Here is a 23,279-nt window from a genome sequence, read left to right on the forward strand (position 1 = left end):
ATTACTGTAAAATTCTGAGCAAGCACCCCATCCAATTTCACTACTAATTTCAAGTTCCCACGCCGTTGCAGGAAGCAGCCCATCTCTCGCTCTGCACCCGGGTCATGTGCCGCATTCATGCAAGGATGGCATGCTTTTATCCCATCCAGTCCTGCTTAGCAGCCTGATCTCTAAATGCCTATGCCCGAAATTTGTTTTGATTTGATTTTTTTTTCCTTCCCGCATAGTGATTGCGCTCGCGCTCCAAACGTAGCGCAAGACAACCATCACAATTTTGGGGGTCCTGCGAGCAAAAGCATGGTCTTCGAGATATACATGGTCTTTCCCAAAATTTCCCCAAAATTTTTTCTGGTAGCCAGTAACGCTGCTTGGTGGGGCGGTGCTTTGGGCAGAGAAGTTAGAGGAGGATATAAGCTTAAAAACGAGTCCGGTTTTTGTTGCCTGCAGGCAGTTGCTGGCAGGTTGTGCTTTGCGCAGAGTCATCTACTTCACCCTCGTCGAGAAAAAAAATGGGACCAGTTTTGGGAGCAGCATTATGCAATCAAGTTTTGTGTGAAACTGGGTAAAAACAGGGTGGAGATGCTCGAAAGGCTTCAGAAAGCCTACGGTGACGACGCAATGAAAGAAAGCCAAACTTTCATATCGAACAAGAGGTTCTGGGAAGGTTAGGAGTCTGTCAATGATGACGACCGCTCGGGACACCCGTCGAAACCACAAATGGACGACTCGGTTCCAAAAGTGCGCAAAGTTTTGGACAAGGACCGGCAATGAAGTGTCCGAATTATCACAGAGGTGTGTGGAATACTCATAACAATCGTTCGTGTTTTGACGGAGGATCTTCAAATAGGGAAAGTCTGTGCGGAAATGGTGCCGAAAGTCCTGACGAATGAGATCGAGGAGCCACACTTCGCTCATTGTCTCCGTGTTGCTGGCCAGAATGGGTGTGTTAACGCTGCCCCAGCCACCATACAGCCTCGATCAGGCACCACTGGACTTTTTTGTTCCCAGTGATCAAAAGAACCTTGAAAGGAACTCAGCATGGGACGCTGGAGACTGTAAAAGCATCTGTGACAACCTCGCTGAAGGAGGTTCCCGTTGACTTCCATGGCGCCTTCAGTCATTGGGTGAAGCGTTGGTGACGGTGCATCAAAGCAGGGTTAGAGTACTTTGAAAAGTTTTGAAGAGGTTGTAAACTAATACTGAATAAATTGTTTATCACAAAAAAATTCCGGGAACTTTTGGAACAGACCATGTATATTTCAAAATGACAATGACCTATGACAATGTATTAAGGCCTCGGAGGTCTGCGTTCATTGCTTAGAGAAGTTGCATTGGCTCATCATCGGATGTGCTTCCATGCCATGCTTCCTGCGGTCTGATAGCATTGCCAGTGTGTTTCTTGTGTTTGTGAGCTGTCATAATGTGCCGTGCCATGAACGACCACATGCAGAAGGGCTGCATTCTCCGTAGAACCAGAGCGTAGTGGCAAAGTTTTGGACGCTGTACTGTGTATTGCTTGATTACTTGATTGTGTTCCATGCTCAACATAAAGATTGTGGCCATCAATAGCGTTGGCGCCATACCAATTTCAACTTCTGTGCCCTTGGTTTCATCACTGGTGTTGTTCTTTAGCTTGCCAACTATTGTATGGGCACTGTGAATAGGTCTGTATGTTGGCCTGTTGCCTAACCATAGCTCTTGTTGCTGATGCGTGGCAAAGCTGCGATAAAGCCTAATGGCATGACAGTATGACTGGCATAAAGCTTTGTTTCTAGTGGCAAGCCGTTGCAGGAAGCTTGCCTTTAGCTGTTCGTATGAGTAGCTCATTGGTGGTGGGGCCAAAGAAGCACTGTTTCGGTTCATGAGTATCAAATCAAGGACAGGTGAATTAGAGCACTGCACGGGCCCGGGCCGGCCCGAAAGCCCCGGGCCCAGCCCGCGGGCCGGGTAAGGGATTGTTGGATCAGGCCCGGGCCAGGCTCGGGCCAGTGATCTTTGGGCTCGGGTCGGGCTCGGGCCTGAGCCAGGCCCGTATTAGGCCCGGGTCTCATACGTGTCTGTATAATTTCGTGTGTACGTTGTTTGGCTTTGTTTTTGTTTTGTGGGGTTTAACTTCCCGAAGCGACTCAGACTGTATGAGATGCCGTCGTTGAGGGCTCCGGGTAATTTAAACCACCTGGAGTGTATTGGCGTGCACAGAAATTGCACAGTATACAAGACGTCTACAATGTTGCTCAATCGGTATGCTTACACGTAATTTCAAGAAATGCCTAATATATGTTTCCACAATTATACCGTGTAAGGAAAGCAACGGTAAACTGCCTAGATTAGTGTATATAAGATGTACGCGTTTTTATCTATAAAAACATTTCGAGTATGCAGCTACGCTCGCATGCCCGCCGCGCCAGTTTCTGCCTGCGTGACTCCGTAGACTGGTCAACGTGACTTATGAGTCATTAACATCCCAGGAGCTGTTTTTCGTGCAGCTTAAGTGCAAGATGCGGAGCGACTCTTGTCACAGGGCGAACGCCGCTGTGGATTTTCCCATTACTAGTTGTGACCAGAGTGTGACTCACAACAGGAGTGATGAGGCTTGAGAAGCAATCCGGGATTCTGGAAATAACCAACACACACACAGACTGATTAGTATTTTAAACCACCCTTTATTCAACACACTGTTACTGTACACACGTCTCACACGAGTGTTTCGCTTGAAATAACTTCGCAATGTAAACAAATTTTCAAGTAAAAGGAGGCGGGGACCTTGTTTCGCTTAGGCACTGGCTATGCACTAGGCTTGTGCGAATAGTAAATTTAAGTTCGAAGCGAATTCGAAGCGAATAGTGATTTTGGTCGAATGATTTCGAATCGAATTCGAATAGTATATATCCCATATTATAAAGCAAAATAAGCATATTTGTCATGACCCAACCAACCTGCACGTTTTTTTAATAATGTAACAAACATATGCAAATGTAATTCTTTTTGGTTCAGAGGAAGTGGAAGCAACTTTGAATAGTAGAAGGATTTGGCTTTCGGTAGAATGCAAGTGATAACCTGTAAAATATGTTACGTTTTAAAATTTAAAATTAAAATAAAAATCTTAAACTTAAAAAATGATGAATCGATGTGAGGGTAATATGTTCATTTACCCTTGAAGTGGGGCTTTGTGGCAGTGCAGATTTTTCCTGGAAAGGTGTAGTATTCACGGTGTAGCACACCTCCATTGCAGTGAAACCACCTTTACAAATTACAAACGAACAGTGCGAATTTTTTCTGGAAAGGTGTATTCACGGTATAGCACCGCTCCACCGCAGTGAAACCACCTTTACAGGTGTTTACAAGCGGACTAATATACACCTATTCGTTCATTTCAAATACTTCGAAATTTTCAATAATTTAAATTCGAATCGAAGCGAATTCGAATACTGTATTATCCGTTCGAATATTCGAAGTGCTCGAATATTCGCACAAGCCTACTATGCACGAATGAAAGAACTTCTATCTGAGAAATCACTTCAAAATTTGCTTTCAGAATAAGCCCCTGGCATAATTCGACAACCAAGCCCATCCTCTGGATGTCAGGGGCGCGCCGTGAGCGGTTACTGACCGCGTGTTTTACAAACGTAACCCATCCTTAAATACTCAGTTAAACACGTGCGAGTACGAACTCCCGAACGACACCAACGCGCGTGGACGCAGTCTAGGTTGACATCAGACATGGCACATGCTAGAATTACCGCACATAGCTCCTAAAGTCACGTATACTCACTTGATTCTGCTGAACGTCACTGCAGATGTAAGCAAAGCACGAAAACAGCAAACAGAAATGAGGGTAAAGAGCACTCGGCGGCGGGCGCAATAACGCGCGCCGTCGAAGAGCCTTTCCCGTTGCCGGCGAGGCGTGTACTAAACGGGCCGGGCCGGGCCCAAACCTTTCGGGCCCGGGCCGGGTACGGGCCGCATTTAAGAACGCCGGGCCGGGCTCGGGCGGCCCGGAGCATGGCGTTTTCGGGCCGGGCCGGCCCCGCCCGGCCCCGCCCGGAAAAATCGGCCCGTGCAGTGCTCTAATGTGAATGTATCTAAGAAATTCATGTATTTGTAACCTCTTGCGTAGCTAAGAAGCTACACATTACAGAATATAGTTGAATCAAAAAGCGTGACATGAGCCAGAGTTCTCAAACAACAGAACACAACACCCAGTGTACCATTTCAGGTGGGGCACTTCAAGGAATGCTATTAGTCATGGTAACTTTGCAGATTTGACAATGTTTTTCATTGCGCATACATTAATGCATAATTGTGCAATTTTGCAGAAAATGTTTGCTAAAATGCTCCAGTATTGCCAGATGATAAGAACAAACGACCAAACAGCTGGAGGGAATAATCCAAACATAGTCAAAGCTGTTAACATTCAATGCTGTCTTGGAAAAAAAATATCCGGCTTATAAAATTTTCCTCAAAGAATGATCTATTTTATTCCCACAGACTTGATAGGTACTTGCTCTAATCTGGAGAAAATTTTTCTCGAGTTTGCACTCCTTTTGTACATTCTTGCAGATCTAAAAGCACTGCAGTACAAAACCTGTGGCAGTAAGCTTTGACCATACCACTGACTACTTCCATTGTTTCTGCAGACTTGCCTGCCAAGTATGAAACTGTGTATTGAGATTACTCAAGTGCCAGAGCTCAATGCACGCTGTGATAACAGCCAGAAATACAGAGGCATTGTTTTACAACATGAAGCTGCGCAGCAAGAACAACAAAAATGTAGGCATAGCTAGAAATGTATGTACGTCCAGGGAGCATTTCATTGCTACTAAACCATGCACGATTGCATGCAAACACGGCCTCTTGGAAAGCATTTGTGAAATGATGCCCTTCAATATTAGAGCTGTTTCCACATCTTTCTCTAGAGGTGTTGCTGGAACTCTTTTTGTTGTTCGTTTCTACATGCATTCACTCCCCAATCCTTTTTGCGCAGGACCTTTCAGGAGCAGCTGTAGCAAGGCAAGATTACCAAGCATCTGCACCTGGGCAGCTCTCGCTAAAGGCAAGTGTCAGTTTTATGTATGTGGACATTCCTGCAAAAATTTTTGAAAGTGTACTAACGATAATGAAAATACGAAGCACTGTGTTTCTTTGCGCCACTCTTACCTTAATGCGAAGCTTTCTTCTCTCAGCTGGGTCATTGTTGACGTTAGTGCCCTGCGTATTGCTCCCTGCAAACTTTTTCTCGTTTTCTAGTGTTAACCTCTTGAGTCAGCTGTCTGGCAAAGCTACCCGAGTGCAACAACGGAACAGGGACAGGACGGGCAGGACTCCTTAAAGGGACACTAAAGGCAAATGTTAAGTCGACGTTGATTGTTGAAATAGTGGTCCAGAAACCTCGTAGTGCTACTTTTATACCAAAGAAGTGCTTATTTTGAAATAAAATCACGTTTTAGTGGTCCGCATCGCGTTAGCACACTTCAAATCACCCGCCTGAAATCAGACTTTCATACGTCACTGCTGCCGTGCCCAACGTTGCCCGCCTTTACTGCGCGGCCACCGACACTAGTAGCAGCAGAGCGAAAGTAGCGGGGCCCACAGCAGCACTGGCGTTGTGCACCATTCGGGCATCCGGCAATATCACAAGCATGCGGCATTTTGTTGAACTTTCTGTCAGAGCGACTTTCATGAGCGCGCAAAACACACGCGGCAGTAAGCGATCCCTAAACTACCACTGAGACGCGACCGCGTGAGCGAAGCAGGGCGCCGGGCGAAGCGCAGTTCGGCGAAAACGGAACCTTTGAACCACACGCGCCATTCTCCATGGCAACGCCACAGCGGTCCTTTTTTTTTTTTCCATGAATCAAACGGAAACGAACAGCATTTAATTACGTCTTTTGATGCATGGAAGGTTCTTTTTTTATTGCTGCTAGTTTGATTACTAGTGATTTATTGTAGGCAGACTCTCATACGTCATCGGGATCATTTTCAAAACTTGCCGCTCGTGGCGCTCATCGTGTGATACATTTAGGTCAATTTCTCAGTAAGTAGAGCACTGCTGTTGAAAATATTGCCGTTTTAGAAGTTGTCATACATTGAGCTTTCAATCTGACATAAATAGTTATTTGCCTTTAGTGTCCCTTTAACTACTGCTTTTGAGGGCTAGAAAAGTTTGTTCATGGCAATTGGTTAGTCCTTTCACTCGTGGATAATCTACGTGTTAAAACTGTAGCCCAGTGTCTGGTTGATACAAATTATCACACAGGTCTGTCGCAATATGTACATACTAGTTCTTATGTTAAATAGAAATGACGTTCTTACCTTTTCTAGTAACATGAAATTACAATGTACCTAGTTCATTGCCAATACCATTTTCTATGTTCCTTTGTTTTATCATACGAATAATTCCTGGCGTTCCTGTGCCGAATTTGTTTGGATAACTGTTCTCCATACATTGTGCAGGTGCATGACCTCGTTGCGCTCCTATCTGAAGAAGGGGCCGACTGGTACAGGTGTCGCTGTGGCACCGAAGAAGGCCTGGTACCCAAGAGCTGCTTGGACGTACTGGTTCTGCCGAGGAGGACTCCCATGGAAAATGTGGGTTTAATTGTACAGCTCAGATCATTTGTAACTAGGGGTGTTCGAATTAGAGCTGTGCACGGGCCGTATTTCCGAGCCCGAGCCCGGCCCGGGCCCGCTGACTTTGTCGAAGGCCCGCCCGAGCCCGACGGCAAAGGGCTGCGAGCCCGCCCGGCCCGGCCCGACGTACGAAAACACAATCCCGAGCCCGGCCCGGCCCGGCTTTTTGAAGGTTCGCTGTGAAAACAAAACATCGTTTTCCGGTAATTTGGCATTTTATTGAGCATATAAAATATGATCAAACGACACACGACGAACAGTCTTTGTTGCACAGATTACAAATTGTCGTGCAAAAACAGCAAGCAGTCCACCGATTCCGGCTTCAACGATGTGCGGCGCTTTTGCATTATGTAGCCCGGCGAACTGAAGTTACGCGCGCTGCTTGCACTCGTCGCCGGAATTGCTAATATCTTTTTGCCAGCCTGGCAAGCTTGGCATATCTTGGCATATATATATAGCTTGGCATTCCAGAAGACTGTATAGTCTTCTGGAAAAAACAAGCAGCAGTTTTATAAAACTGAAGTCCATCTGAAGTTTTATAAAACTTCAGATGGACAGGACGGTGATTCCATAGAGAGATAATCGCAGAGCTCATCTTTTGTAACTGCTACATTCTCACCACTGTCGCTCTACTCGCTGAACAACTGCAATGGAAAGGAAAAGCGGAAAAGGCGCTGTATGCGTGCTGGAAAACAATTCCCGCTCATTCTCTATGTTTCGGGCTTGAGTCGGGCTTTGCGCCGGGCCCGAGCCCGGCCCGATAAAACTCCAAGCAGCCCGAGCCCGGCCCGGACCCGAGGTGAAAATACGTCGGCCCGCCCGAGCCCGGCCCGCGGGCCTGGTCAGGCTCGGGCTTTCGGGCTACCCGGAGCCCGTGCACACCTCTAGTTCGAATATTTGAACTTTCAAATATTTTTCTAATAGTGCTTGCTGTTTTATTCGATTCGCACTGGAACTTTACTATTCAAATTATTCGAACTTCCGGAAAATAGATATAAGGGCTTCATTCGCTTAAAATCAAATCGTAGCGCTTCTAAAGGATGCACATAAACCTATAATTCTCCTCGTGAACTTCGACCTATCGAAAGGTTAATGGCCGTCGCTACACCCTGCCACTATTTTAGACAAGGCAAGGTAGCTAGATCACTAGAAGTGCAGCATCTGCTTATACCGTACTTAATGTAGCACGCACCGAATTTCCGAGAGTTCTAAATGAAAATTTATCTGCATGTAATGTTACAAGATCTTTTAAAACTATGGGATGCTGCTATGCTTACTATCAGAAGCAAAAGAAAAGGCAAGCACAATGCACCCACGTAGAAAGAAAAATTTATTCTGCTGGCAGTTCCTTTCCTTCAGTGATCCAGTTTTGCTGGCATTAAGGTGCATTAAGGTCTCTTCTAGATATGCCTCGATCCCGTGCCGTTTTAAGGGTCGTTACCTTGTCGAGCTCTGTCTATACGCCTAGTGCGCGCCGACGGAAGCGCCGTAGGCGGCGAACTCAATCATTGCTCTCAGGAAAGCAAGCAGACGGCCGCAGTGGTTTCCTACGTTGTTGTACGTGTGTTTCCGCGTTGTTCACGTTTCCGTAGTGAAATAAGCAACGTTCGTCGTATGTGTGGTGGCCGAAACTTCAAGGGATGTCGAATAACAATTGCTGTGAAGTGGAGTGCTCAGACACCTACAAAAACGCGCCCGGAACACGGTTTTACTCACTTACCGCAAGGCCTCCTGAGCAAGAGCAATGGAAGTAATGGATCGCCACTGTTCATTGGCAAAGACGAGCCGCTTCGTCATTGTGCGGGTTAACACGTCGCTTCTTGTTCTAATGCTTTCGTTCTGTCATATCGGTGCTCGCTGGATGCACGCGATCATGTTGACACTGGTAGACGACCAAAGTTATCAGCCTGAGCATGCGTTGGTTCGGTTCGACCGCCGTGCAGGGCACTTCGCTCAAACGTTCTATATTTCAGAAGTGTTGTAGTTCGGGCGAGTTGGTCATCCATGAACTTAGCTTGTACTAGCGCAGTACATGTACCGCGCTATTACAAGCTAAGTTCTATATTTATTATTTACAGAAACAGAAATGCAGCAATAGTTGACTTCAGAAAGCACAAGAAGTGATTGTGACGTCACCTTTGTAAACAAAACAAAGCGGATGTTCACCACGAGCTGCACCTCATAGCTGGATCTTGTTACGCTGGTCTGCGCGACGCACCTTTGATATTCACCGGCATGACGATTCACTCCACGCGGACGTTCGTTCTCCTCCGCAGTCGGTCATCACATGTCTTTTCGTCGACCCTCTTCAAAACTTGTCACTGTCATTTCTTGATACTTAACTCACAGCACTAGATCATCAAACAGCATGTCTTCTGTGGTCTAGCGAACGATGCTATCACTAGAACGACATGACTTCGTCGCCGACTAACTCCTCACTGACTGACTCTGGCCCCGCGCGCTTGCTGCGCTTGCATCAATTGCCTGTATCTGCTCGCGCCTGGTTTCGGGAAGGTGCGTATGATTCGTCTGTGCGTAGCACAGCGAAAGCTAGGGAAAGGGCGAGATCCTCTCCCCGATTCGTCTGCGGAATCAGACGGCGCCGCTGGCTCGGCTAGCTCGGCTTTGCTTTCTCGAATATCCCGATCTTTCGCATTCGTTGGCTGTGTCGGTGGCGTCTTCTGCAGAGAGGGTAAGAGGCGCGCGGACGCGCTCCCGGCGCCTTTTTATACTTGTTTTTTTGATGCGCGCGCTCTGTCGCGCACGAACCGTCGGCGCCAGGCTTTCATGCCGTCGTTCGAAATCGGCGACGTGCGCTTAGTTAAGCGCTCGTTCGTGACAAACATGGTGCACAAGTCCACTTTTGTAGAGGCCCGCGTCTTTCCTGCAGCTGCCAGTGTAGAATTAGTTGGCTGGCACCCGCACGAAGGGGAAATAGCAGCCGCGAACTTCATTCATCTCCTCACAGCAAAGCTGTACAAAGCGCTGTCGTCTGCTCGGCTTCCCGCACGTACTGTCGGCGGCGCCCGCTAGGTGGCTATCAGTGACGCCTCTATAGGCGGTGCACGAGGCGTATACAAAGCTGCTTGAGAACGCCTGCAAGCCTGTCATTGAGATCTGGTTATTTTGTCATGTTTGGCCTGTAGAAACGTTTCCTGGTTGACTTCCAGCTGAAGATTTCCTTCCTTTGTTTGCACCGCTCACGGACACAGGTTTCGGGCACACAGAATAGATGTAACGTAGCTGTCGTCAGCGTGCAAAATAAGTTTTCTTTTATATGAGCTTTTATAATGAAAGAGGCGTGTCGCCGTTTCCACTTCACTGTGAAAAAGTTTGATGCTGACAGACCATAGTCGAGCACGAAATGAGCCTGTGCAGACTAGCTTTAAAATGCATTCTGTTGCTATTTGTGATCGCGATGTCACTGCATTTGCCACTGGTGGTCGGATATCGCAAACAGGGTTTTATACTTGATCGATTTGTTTTACGAAACGTGCTTACCGAGTAATGTCTTCGCACTACGAAATCAGCCTGTGATATAAAATTCATTAGTATCACCCGAAAAACGGTGAAACACCAAGTTATCCAGGCTCGTGGCAATACTGCACGTTACGTCACCTGCGTCGCTAAGCGACAGCTAGCAGCAAGGTTTTGTTTTCATGCAGCGGACAGCACTCTGCCGCCAAGTCTATGGGTTACGGTGCGAAAGGAATTTTTTTTTTTTTTTGGCCATCTTTTGCACTACATCTTAACACGAAAGCATTACTTGGCCAGGTTTGCAAAAGCACGGACTCGCGAACTCGCCCAGCATCGGCAAAAGCAGTGTGCAGAAAACACGTGACCTCTCCCACCGGAACTGACGCCGGCACCAACAACTGCCGCAGAAACTACTCGCAGCTGCGGAATAGGAGAGGGAAATCCGCGCAGCAGACAAGGAACTCCCGACTCGAAGGGAGCGCGCCACTTTGATTGTACCAAATCATGTAAATAAATGCCGTTCAGCATCAGCATTGCCTCATTCTTTATAAGACTACTGGGGAACGCCACTTACAAGCACCCCTCCAGCGCTTCACCAACCTTGCCAGAAGAAACACTTTCATGTTCCTATCACATAAGATTATGCTTAGGGATCCTCTGCAACATTTTTTCTTGCAATTTTGCTCCGAAGTATTAAAAAAATATTAGAAAAATACAGGGGCAGCAGTGCAACATGGGCGCGCGGTGTGAGGAGGCGACAGAGCAGCCTTTGCCCCCTTTGCTCTGGCTGCTTGGCATGCACGCGCTAGACTCCAAACGAGTGCCTGCGTCCACATCAAGTCCATATTACCACTGTTTGGCTCTTCGGTTTTCTGTCGGAAAAATAGTTACGTCGTCGTTACCCCACAAGTGACGACCAAATAGTTACCCCACAAGTGACGACCATTTAAAACGCGATAGAGCTTTCTTTGCCAGGAGCTGGCAGACTTGGAATACTTTTGCAGGATAGTTGCCGTGGCTGTTCTCCTGACCGTGAACCGAAGCTTCATTTTGCACGTGCTGCCCTCGGTTTAGCTCGTGAGTGCGATCTCTTCTACTCCCAATCTCTGTGTTATCTTGAGCAACCTTCCCACAATGCCTTGCCAAGTTGCAACCCGCACGCTAGGCCCAACGAGTGGTAGCTGCATTGTCAATACTGGCCGCCGACTATCAAAGTTGCAGATTGGTGTAGAGTCAACGAAACATTTTGCAGTTGTTGCATTTAGAAGGGGTGACTTACATTTTCATTGAAATTGAGGGTGTGCATGTGCAACACCCGAGTGGTAGTTCGTGGTCGTCACTGTTTTCGACATTGCGCAAGCACCAGGGAAATCGAAAGCGTGCGGAATTTCAATTGGCATTTGACGTATAGTTTCTGCGATGTGTAGTATACTGCGACGAAGTCCGCATAAATGAGGAGGTCTAAAAAGCTAGTTGGCAACTTTGTGCTACGGCACGCTATTATTTTTTTTCCCGCATTCGTTACGTCGGCACCGCAGGTGTGTGGACGTTAACCATTCAACATTTGCAAATTTAAGTGGCTGCGAACTTACACCTCAGGTGCATGCCTCGATTGTCGGAATCGCGCAGTTGCCTGTTGGTCATGTTTTGCCCACGTGCAGCCTTTGGTTATAGCGTGGATATTCGCGACTCCAGTGACCTACATTATAAGCGGTCTATGCTGCAGTACTCGTATGCATTTTCCAAAAGCATGACTTGGACGGACCGTTGTGTGGTCAGCATGACGCTAAGAGGTGCTGGTTGGTAATTAGTCACATTGGGTAGTGCAATAATTTTAAAGGTGAAGCTTGCTTCGTGAACTGCTTGACGGTAGAATGTGTAATTGCTTCCTCTGAGTGTAGAAGCTGCTTCCATTGGTGGAAGACCACACATTGTTCACCAAGGAAGGCAAGTTCAGTCGTACGAGACAAAGGTTTATTACTCTGCCACCAGACATTGTTGCCCCTTGGCATCATTAAAGCCTCTTGCAGACAACGCAACTCACCAGGCAACAATGTTCCACAGCTTTCATCCTGCCTGGACATTTCTGTGAGCATCTTGGTGAAGCCATAAAGTGCGCGAGCAAGTGTAAATTTGCAAGTAATCAGTCAAGTTTGAATTATTCAGCAAAGGCCTGCTTCAGGATCCAGATATCAAAGGGATGCTAACCAGAGCCTTCTGTTGGGATCAACTTAACTGAAAATTTTAATTTTGTGTAACTCATTTTAGCAGTTCTTTACAACTTTAAGTATGAGCAGTGTGTTTAGTTTTAGCGTTATGTTGTTCACTAAACCTGCTGGGGTACTTTTTCCTCCACTTCTGGTGTTTCTGCAGGGTGTTTCAGCGACGTACCGCAGAGCTCTGTACGACTTCGAGGCAGAGTCCAGCCAGGAGCTGAGCCTTCGGCAAGGGAACATGGTGCGCCTGCTTGGTGTCTTGGACAGCGATTGGGCTCTCGGAGAGATCCACGGAAGAAGGGGCCGTTTTCCTCTTGCATTCCTGGAGCCTGAAGCCCAGCCAGCAGGCAAGTTTTGCTTCTCTCTGGTATGGGCTGACGCTGTTCACATAGAGCAAAATCTCTCGTACCCAATGCATCCCTCCAAGGTTGCTTTAGGTTTTGCATTTACTTGTATCGGTGCTCTTTGATGAAATGAATCTATGGTGCCAAATTAAAAGGGCCATAAGGATGGTTCGAAAATTTTCAGCCTTTAGAGGGTCACAAAAGGGAAAAACGATTTTTCTCATATTAGTCAATTACTCTTTCACAATTCCAAAATCTCCCCGCTTGCTGCGAGAAGACACTTGTTAAGTGAGAAAGCGCACAAAAAGAAAATGTGGGGGGTGATACAACCTTAAATTTCCTGCACCAAAGAGCGACGTCGTAGATTTTGATCGCCTCTGGTAAATCCTTCGTACCTCATCGGTAAAAATGAAGTACTTTGTCCTCTGAGGGGCCATAGACTTGACATACCAAGTTTCACGGAATTTCATCTAGCTAATGTCTCCAAAATACGAAATGTACACTTTGAAATTCGTGACGTCACGTGTGGTGATCTTGGCGCAAAATCTAAAAATGAAACTTTGATCTTGATTTTGTCCTCTATTAATAAACCTATGATGGTGAAATTAATGGCATTAGAGTTCTCGGAGTACAGTTTATCAATATCAACTGATTCATTATTTCACTTTAGTGTCTCTCTAATGCGATGCGATAGATGCATGTCCCCACTCATTTGCTGGCACCGTGGGCTTGCCTGCCTCATTGCTGGCATTTTTCGAGGTGAAAAAAGAAAAGTGAGGATTTTCTAAATTTGCAAGAGGGAGGACATGTGGTTCGTACTATATTAAGATACCTTTAATTCCATGCTGCATGCTGGAGGTTAATATTTGTCTCACGCGGCAGCGTTGTACTATACAGATCAGAAGCAGTGTGGGGCCTCCTTAAAGTATCCTTAACTTTTAGATTTGAAACTGTGCATAAGTGGGGGCAATGTCTATGACACTCCTTTATTTCCTTAGGGTGCCCAGCAATCGCGTTGTACAGCTTTAATGCGGAACAAGACGGAGACCTGGGATTCTCGGTGCGTATTGCCTTTACCCACGTCTGCTGCCGGCCATCTAGAGCAGTCGCCGAGTGAACACAACAATTCCGTTTGCAGGAAGGAGACACGGTTATCGTACTTTCTCGTATCAACAAGGACTGGCTGTACGGAGAGCATAAAGGCAGGAGAGGGCAGTTCCCGGCTTCCTTTGTGCAACCAATATCGAAGAACACATCCGCAAAGGTACATTACCATTGCTCGTGGTGAAGTGTGAGTGATTTTTCTGAACGAAATGTCAAGCTCGTCATGGTGTGCTCTCGGTTTAGTGCCAACGTTGCTAGCTACCTTTGCTTTAGTGAGCTGTGCATATGCGTACTCGCAAGTCTTTCAGGGTGCTTCAGAAGGTACTGAGGCAGGGGCATACAGGAGGTAACACATTTGGCACTTGCTGTCTCCCCTTCAAAATTCCATAAAATGAAAGTTCTTTCCACCCAGCATTAAATGACATAAGACAACACCTGCATGCCCAGTGGAACGCCCTTTGCTCCGCCACGGTGGTCTAGTGGTTATGGCGCTCGACTGCTGACCCGAAGGTCGCGGGATCGAATCCCGGCCGCGGCGGCTGCATTTTCGATGAAGGCGAAAATGTTTGAGGCCCGTGTACTTAGATTTAGGTGCACGTTAAAGAACCCCAGGTGGTCGAAATTTCCGGAGCCCTCCACTACGGCGTCTCTCATAATCATATCGTGGTTTTGGGACGTTAAACCCCAGATATTATTATTATTATTAGTGGAACGCCCTTTCTTGCCCCTTCCCCTTAAAGAAGTTCCTTGCCTACGGTACTGCATGGAGGAGTACGTGCATGTGGGCTGTTTTTCGAGCTCCATTTCAAATGAGGAACGTTCAGCGAAAGCCCAAGCATGAGACGAAAACTAAATTTCCGTGTGACATCAGGGTACTTTGATTAATTGCAAAGGAAACGAGGTAGCCTGCAGTACTAGGAAAGATATTGGAAAATTCTAGTCAATTTCCTGCCCGTAGGTGCTCTGAAGAACATGAAAGAAAGGAATACACTCTAACCTCATTATAACAAAGTTGCATCTGACTCGTATATGTTTGTTATATCCAAAAATTCATTATTTGTAAACATATATTTGTAACAATGTGTCTATGACAAGACTATTCTTCATTTACTTCGTTATAACTGATAATTCATTGTACTGTCCATGTTCGTTATATCGAGGTTTGAGTGTAGTGGTGACTTGGTGGTAGTGCCAAAGTTATTTACGTGAGAAGAGCACAGATTAAATCTACCAGCAACTTGCACCACAAGCTTTTGACATGTGACAAATGAACATTATAAGCAAAAATAATGCATATAGCAACACAAGGGTTATTTGAAACCGCTCGTGCCTAGGAGTATGTACAGTCGATCCCGAGTATACCGAACACGAAGGGGACTGCGAAATTGTTCGATATATCGATAATTCGAAATACAAAACATGCGTATTTAAGGCTCTAATTAAAGCACTGCAGGCCTCGACAGTTTTCGGAAATGGTAAAAAGCACGAATATGACGATTCGTTCACATAGGCTAAAGAACAAGGCGACAGCTTCTTTTGCAAGTTACCGTGCTTTATTTCGCATGAAAGTAGTCCGTAAACTTGTCTTGCTTCTTGTGCGCCGTGAAGTTCATCAAGTCATTGGCAATGTCATTGAAGCTTTCCAAATAAGCAAATTCAGCACCTTCGGCCAAAACACCGGTGATCGATGCTGAACGCCGATGCAAGCTCTGTAGCGCTGTAAAGGGTTTAGGGACGGCAGCAGCGGCGGCATTGGCATCTTCAAACCGCACGGGTCCATTTCCGCAGCACCGGCAACGTCAGCTATGATCTCGTCATCGATGCAGTTAGAAACAGCTATGTCGTTATCTGCACCGATGAAGTCACTCACTGTGCTCCCATTTGATATGGTGCCTGGAAACTAATAAGTAGCGAAATTCACTGACGCACCGTACACCGTAGTCAGCGGTCATGACGCACTCAGTCATCACCTGGCACCAAGGCCCGCAAGGAAACAGTGCATGACGGTGCTTTACTTGACATCGCTCCAAGCACTGGTCAGTTTTATCGCTACGAGCTGGACAATGTTTAGTTCAACTCCCAAATGACAATTTATCAAGAATGAAGCATGAAGTACACAAGTCCACATACCACAAGAGACAACGCTGACAATGAAAAATTTCTTCACCGTAGACATGTTGGCGATAGCAATGGCTTTTGTGGCTTTGTAGAAGGCAGCCGCTGCTTTGGCGAGAAATGCAAAAAAAAAAGCGTAGCCTCCTATATGTGTGTTTTAAAACCGTAAACACCAAAAATACGTCGCAAGGTTGCACATCTCGAAGGCCATGCTTTTCGGGTTTGTATGCCATCGTGCACGAACAAACAAGGAAGGGAATGCAAACATTGCAATGAGGCTGCCAAGTCACTTTGCATTCTCATTTGGTGTCCTCGGCGACGAGCCTCTTTGAAAAACACTATGCCCGTGCGTTAAAACCTGCGGATCGCGCATCAAATATACCGTTGCATTGACAAGTGCTGCGCACCGAACTAGATCAACGCAATGGAATAACACCACATTTTCGTCACCTGCGCGCGACGAGGGATCGGACCTTGTTAGAACGCGACCGAAAAATGATCAATATTTGATAGGAAAAGTGCACTTTCTGGGCTTTGGCACGGCACAGTGTTCAATATAACGGATGTTTCACTGTGCAGGAGTTTGATATACGTGTGCACCAGCCCCGTACTTTTGCATGGGAAATTCAAGGGGATTTCGCAACTGTTTGATATAGCCAATAATTCGATATATCCGAGTTCAATATATCTGGGTTCGACTGTATCTACCCACAGGAGCTTGTACATATTATTGCAGTTCGTCCTTTCCGGGCTATGTAATTAAGTGCACAATTGTTGATGCCAAGTTCTTGGTTTTACGAAACACAAAATCTTTATGCAAGATGGCTGCTCTAACAAATGACTGGTGTACAAGTAAAAATATGCATGCTTGAAGCTCTTGCATAGAAACACTTACTGTGTGGCTCGCATAAGTATAAATACACGTGGAAGGGGCAAAAGTATGTGTAAATTATGTCATGTCCCATTCATTACGTAAAGAGTATCAATTGTGGGGAATTGTGTGCCAAAACCATGATACGATTATGAGGCATAACATAGCGGGTATTCAAGATGAGTTTTGACCACCTCAACTCTTCAACGTGCACCAAAATACTATAAGTAAATGGGCGCGCTTGTGTTTCACCCCATGAAAATATGACCGCTTCAGTCGGAATAAAACCTGTAAGCTCGACAGTGTTGCACCATAGCCACTGGACTACTGTGGTGGAGAGCTTTCTTTTGTTGCAAACTGTAGGCCAGTGCCAACTGCAAGATCTCAGAGTACGAAACCATTTTAGTGGGTCTTCTCAGTGTGTGTGTCGACAAAAATCTCTAGCATCCCACTGCTCTCTCCGTTATTGCTTGTGCTCGGAGACCACGTTATGAAGCAACATCTCCCATTTTTCCCACGAACAGAGTGTGGACATCTACCGAGCTGCATTTGCATTCGAAGCCCAGCACGCGGACGAACTCACCCTGCGCCCTGGAGACAAAGTCCAGGTGACCTGCAAGGTGAACAACGACTGGTGGCAAGGGAGGCTGTTGGGATCAACTTCAAACGAAGGCATCTTTCCCGCCGCCTTTGTGGAAAGCCTGTCCTAAATGGTGTCGGGTAGCAATGAACTTCTCGGCAGGATAACAAAACATAATGCCTGCAAGGCAACTAAATTTCCTCGCCCGCAGGCCGCAAGACCGGGGCGCTGCGGCACTTCTTCCGAACATGTTATGCACTTTGTAAACTTCTCGCTCCCGCGAGTGCTGCAGAGTACTTTTCACGAGTATTGCCACGGTGCTGCATGAGGGTGCTCGTACTGAAAAATTTGTGTGCACATACGGACTACAGACTGTAGCAGTGTAGGCCCCTACAGATCACGCCATTGGGTGGTTGGCATCTGTATGTATGCATCAGTTGATAGGCGTTGACACGAACGCATGCGTCCAGCGTGGTGCACTGTGTATGTAGTTACGTTACCGTAGCGGCCATACTTGCCATGCCTAGGTCGTGTAAATACGTGCTACCGGGCGTTTGCGGAACTGTTAGGGTACTGTGTACAACATATGCAAGTTGCCAAGGTAATAATTGTTGTGTTCAAAGGACTGCAAGGTCACACACATTTTACATAGGATGGCGTGTTCATCGCCAGCCACCTGTGTCAGTGTACTTGAAGCTTTTTGCGGGTACTCATTTTCTCTGTGGGAACTTTTCTCTCTTTTTTGTTTCCGCTGCAGTTGCCCATAGAGAGATAAGTGCAAGCCTAGTCAGTGGGACACCTAGGAGAACAAAGGAAAACTAATGACGCCGTAGTGTTTTTTTCTTTTGGCTTCTGCCTACACTGGCCAAGCGTTATTCTGTGCAAGTGATGCACTTGTCCGTTGAATATGGATGGAGCACTTGCTTGTTTTGCATGCGATCATGCTTTCTCGTGCCAGGCATTTTCGTTCGTATAGCATCATGCTTGATTATGCTGCAAAAAATGAAAATGAGTCAGCGTCATTGTAATAATATCTGCTTGCATATTTATCGTGCGAAGGGAGCAGATGTAAAATCTGATGGAAAGATCAAAGAAATATTTGAGTGCGCCGCTGTGGCAGCATGGCCAGTGCGCAGTGACATTCCGAGTGATGGTATTGTTTTGTCGGAAAATGTTTGCACTTTTCTAAGTACCTGGTGAACAAAAAGTGCAGACTGGACAGAAAGGTTTTTACACGGCTTTTTTTTACTAAATGACGCCAGCTCGACCAGCACTGTGGCTGTCTGATGCGTCGAGATGACTGTAAAATTTCTGAATGTGCTTTTATTTACACAAAGAAAAAATAAACTGTGCGCAGGATATTTAATAGTGTGGGCATTTCGGCATTTCACTTTGGAAATTCTGACTTTTCTGCAAATTGGGTCCAGTCGGAGTCATTGGATAGACCAAATGGACGACTTCCGTTGGTAAGTTCGTGAAAGGACAGCACGGTGAAGATCTTGCCATCTGGTGGGGTGGTCTTGCTGCCAACCTGCAAACACGATAGTGTATATTTTGTATATTATTTACAAATTCAGCACGATGACTTCTTCCAGGAATCCTGCCTACACCGCTGCACCAAACTGGCATGCCACCTCCAAGTGCATCCAATCCTCCACAGACTTGTGTACTGTAATTTGATCCACTTTGTGAATGTACTTTCATGTATGCACCACCAGTTGCATCTCTCGTAACTACCCAACTATGCACCTTCTCTTTCACCTAATTAGAATATCCATACGACTCTTGCTTCACGTATAGTATGTACTGTTCCAGTCTTCTCCACATATTGTACCAGTCACTTTTTTACACTGCTGCTTGTAAATAGGATACTTATTTTCAGCCCCTCGGTGTCAGCCCCATAGCTGTGTACTGGTGGAGCACAGCATTAAAGCCAACTGGATGGTAAGACTAATTCATTGCTAAGCTTTAAAACTTTAGGACCTCTCTATAGCTTCTCATATATACAGTGCACTGCTGTCAAGCAGTGCACTGTACTTTACTCTAATTATACTTGCCCAATTTTCTACCAAAGTTCAGCTTAAGTGTAAAGTGCCTGCAGTAGATTGTACACTCTGCCTGTTGTTGATTCTATTTTTTGAATCGGGCTGTGTACTTCTCTTTGCTAACCACTAAGTTGAAACTTGGTTCCCCAATCTTTCGTTCCAAGTCTATCTCCCAAGGTGATCAACAGAATGGTTCTTTTTTTGGGCTGGTCATTCAAAGCCTTGAAATTTCATTGAGTCCTTCTAGAATTCGTGAACGACAGGCCTGTGCTATTATTCTGCACAAAAAGATTTTAAGTTGCACGTAAGTTTGAAACTGCTTTTAACTGAGAAAATGCAAAACACAGAATTCTATGTTTGACTCAACAAGCTGACTCAATGATGCATATGCTCCAATGACTTGCATGGAATAATCGCTGTTACATTAAAACTACTAGTGGCCACAAATCTGTCGTATTGCGTATTTGTACGCCTTTGTGCTTCCATTATGCAATGCACTTAGTATTCCACAGTCGCGAGCAGAACTCCTTCCACCTAATGTCTAATTTTGCAAAAAGAGAAAGTATTACATTAAAGTTATATTAAGACACAGGACACACACCTGCACTTTAGCGCGTGACACAGTCTGGTTTGGTCATGAATGCCAGCAGCGAGATGCATCTATCTAGTCTTCACAGCACTGCCTACTATGTGTGAACTAGAAAGTGGAGTGCAATGCAGTTTGTCTGTAGAGTCATGGTGCACTTTTGAACGGTCACAGGAAAGCAACAAAACATCAAAATGTGAAATCTTCACCAAATAAAAGGAAAACTCTCCAAGTTTCTGCAGTATGATGCGCAAGGTTGTGTGCACACAGGTGATGACGAAGCACTACGAATTGCGCAGCGTTGGATCAGCCCATGCCACTCGGGATGTGGATGGTGCAGAGGAAAGTTCTGTGGCTTGCCAAGTTCAAATCCGTGACCAAAGTGCTATAAACACGACAATATTCATGTTGCAAAGTGTCACCATATTATTTGGTGAAGATTTCACATTTCCATCTTGTTTGTCGATTTCCTGTGACCGGTCAAGTGTGCACCACGACTTTACGGTCACACTGTATTTCTCTTGTATGTTATTTATACAATGTACACTTGCGCTGTTCATTGTATTGGGACAAAAAAAATGGGTGCAATGCGAGATTCACCTTGAGGGCTGTGCAGACACAATGTTCATAATCAAGCATTGTCTCTTGAAATATCCAGTCGCTAAGCAGTTGGCCATCGAAACATAGCTGTGTGTCGCTTGTGATCGTGGCCTGCTTGAGTTCTTTCGTTAGGCAAGTGAAGTTCAACCGCTGAAGATCAACAGTCAGTCCAGCACCCGTAGCCTTGACAAAGCTTTCCTTCAAGCACTGTAAAAAAACCAGTTTTGCGATGCTCTGCTAAGTGGAAGGAAAATGATTTACTTGCCCAAAGCCGATAAAAACGTCTGAGCAGGTCATTTTCAGTGCCAGGCTGTTCGATGAAGCTCCATTCTTTTGGAGTGAACTGCCTCTCCATGACTGCAAAGAACTCTTGTATCGTTTTGCCACCTGTGGTGAAAGGTACTTGGTCATCAATTGCTTCCGTCAGTTGGAGCAAAGTGTTCACACTAGTACATTGAGTGACTGTTCACCGGAATACTCAGTTTTCATGACGTCAACGCCGACACTGGGATAGTCGTCGGCTGCCAGCACTGCATAATCCCCTTGGTGCGAGACATTGAAATCGAAAGGTTGACCCGTTAGTTGCGGCTGCGTCAAGACAGGTCTGTTATGGTCATTTCTACCGAAGTTTATGTCTTGGTAGGGCACGGCACGAAGTTCGCTGATGCATTTTCTGAGCAGAAGTCTGCCAATCTAGGGAAAAGAAAAACGAAGCAACTTTAACCATCACTTTCTCTTTCCAAATTGCTTAATATTTTTGTTCAAGTTCCCTGCTTCATTACTTATATCTCTACTTTCCTGTTTATCTATTCATAATATTTTAAATTTGTGTTTAATTTTTATTTCATCTTTTTCATAGACAAGATCTAACATACAATTTAAGAATTTTTCTTTTAAAACTACCAGGCTCTTGGCCAGTGGTGTGTGCCACGGATCTACTGTAGTCTACTCGAAAGCACCCGGCTAATTGCCGATCCGGGAATCTGGGGGAAGCAGTACATTTTGAGGTGGCATTGTACAAACGAACCCAAACTGTTTTACAAAATAATGGAAGCCGGGTGTGGGGGCTTTGGGCAAACAAACGACTTCTGAGTTGTACAGAGAGGCATAATGCAGGCAGCAGTAACAATGTGACAGACTATCGATATTTTTATCAGAGAAATTTGAGGAGTTATAGAAAAGGGACAGGTGTGCTTCGATAAATGTATTTGTGAAAGTGGTCCCTATAACGCGTCAGTCGTCACACTTGACTAACCATTGATGCTTTGGCGTCCTTGGTAAAGACAAACTTTTGTATGCGTTCCTTTTCTTCGGGTTGAACACAACGCAAGGCGTACAGCCATTGCTCTCGAGTCGGTTGCCATGCACGAACGTTAAATGCCCACCTTACGGAGCTCCCAGGCATACTGCAGAAGAGTGCACTCTCCGGTTCTACTAGGCACAGATCACAACTGCAGTCTCGGCAGGCTGATAATACTGCCGATGATTAGCTTCTGCATTTCAGTTGGATAGCTGCCCATCGGTGCGCCGCCCAACTCAAAAACAACCGTATTGCAAACAAATGCCAAGGGAGCGCAGGTGCTTCCGCACGTTCGCGTACTCTGCAACTCGTCTTGTCTTGTCTTGTCGCCTAGATCTTGGCACATACCCACAAGGGGGATTGGCCACACTGTACTTTATAATGTAAATGGTTTACACGACGCTGGCTAAAAAATAAAAAAGGAGAAAAATTAGATAAGAACTATAATAACATTCCTTACAGAAAAAAAAAAAAGGTGAAAGGGGCAGAAGCTTTCGATAAACCATAATATAAAAACAAATTAGCAAAAATAAAGAAGGGGATCAAAGAATTGGATGTAACTGGCGGTACCACTAGCAGCGTATCCTTCCAGTTGCCTGAATGAATTTATGTAGCGTTGACAGAATAACACTGCGGCCCGCACCCAACTGATTGGCTCCAAACGATAAAAGGGTGGGTGTATCAACTGCCAATCCGAGCATGCCAATCGGTCTCTCAAGAATTATTCGGCGCAGTGAGGCGAAACGGCGGCATGTGAGAAGAAAGTGATCTATTGTTTCCGGTTCATTACAAACTGCACATAGGTTAGTTAATGAAAATCCTGATTTGTGGAGATAATAATTTAACCGAGGAACTCTACAGCGAAAGCTTGTTAGGGTCACCTCACATTGACGGGAAAGGCAGTTTGCGGTGTTCCATGTGAATTGCAAGTGCCGAAATTCTTCAGAACTCTCCGACTGTGCGCGTCCATTTTTCTTCGTTTCTGGTGATGATGATAGTGAAGAGATAAAATACAAGTTACGTAATAATTTTAAATGGCAAAAATAATAATATATACAAATTTGCTGTTTGTCGCACGTAAAATGTTACATATTTTTGCTTCTGGTTTCGAAATGAAATGTTTCTCGAGAACGCATGAAAGAAGAAAAACTTCATCCATACACCATATCACATAGTCGGTGCACTAGGGTCCCTAGGTGCACCAAGTAACTGTAGTGCCTAGAATATTCTAGGCACTATAAAGTATAACCATCAGGCTCAGACAGACGAGTGTAGCGCAAAGTAGAGCCTATGACGTCTTGTGCTACACTCGGCTGTTAGAACTGCAGCCAATCAGAGCGTCGATGACTCCGTCTTTGGCGAAAAGCACCCGGCTTCACAGTTCGCCTGACTTTGCACCCATTCGCTACGC

The 23,279-nt window shown here is 45.7% G+C and overlaps 2 protein-coding genes across 3 annotated transcripts in view; one reads left to right on the top strand and one right to left on the bottom strand.

Moving 5' to 3' along the window:
• Positions 1–18,703, top strand: part of LOC119382970 (nascent polypeptide-associated complex subunit alpha, muscle-specific form) — a 32,178-nt gene extending 13,475 nt beyond the window's left edge. Inside the window, exons 9-14 of the mRNA XM_037650908.2 lie at positions 4,985–5,053; positions 6,454–6,588; positions 12,481–12,670; positions 13,666–13,727; positions 13,806–13,931; positions 17,282–18,703. Of these exons, the coding sequence (XP_037506836.1) occupies positions 4,985–5,053; positions 6,454–6,588; positions 12,481–12,670; positions 13,666–13,727; positions 13,806–13,931; positions 17,282–17,467 (768 nt within the window). The 3' untranslated portion in view covers positions 17,468–18,703. The remainder of the gene's footprint in view (positions 1–4,984; positions 5,054–6,453; positions 6,589–12,480; positions 12,671–13,665; positions 13,728–13,805; positions 13,932–17,281) is intronic.
• Positions 18,641–22,176, bottom strand: LOC119382971 (L-aminoadipate-semialdehyde dehydrogenase-phosphopantetheinyl transferase). 2 transcript variants are annotated; one of them, XM_037650910.2, is made up of 5 exons: positions 21,824–22,176; positions 21,039–21,261; positions 20,834–20,955; positions 20,569–20,775; positions 18,641–18,868 (listed from the first exon to the last, which is right to left on the bottom strand). In XM_037650910.2, the coding sequence occupies exons 1-5, from the start codon at positions 21,971–21,973 to the stop codon at positions 18,725–18,727; spliced, it is 846 nt and encodes a 281-aa protein (XP_037506838.1). In that variant the 5' UTR covers positions 21,974–22,176; the 3' UTR covers positions 18,641–18,724. The 2 variants fall into 2 exon arrangements, with proteins under 2 accessions (XP_037506838.1, XP_037506839.1); XM_037650911.2 differs by having other exon boundaries at positions 21,954–22,087.
• Positions 22,177–23,279: the final 1,103 nt, after the last annotated feature.

Source organism: Rhipicephalus sanguineus, chromosome 2 (genome assembly GCF_013339695.2).
Source record: "Rhipicephalus sanguineus isolate Rsan-2018 chromosome 2, BIME_Rsan_1.4, whole genome shotgun sequence".
NCBI classification, from domain to species: Eukaryota; Metazoa; Arthropoda; class Arachnida; order Ixodida; family Ixodidae; genus Rhipicephalus; species Rhipicephalus sanguineus.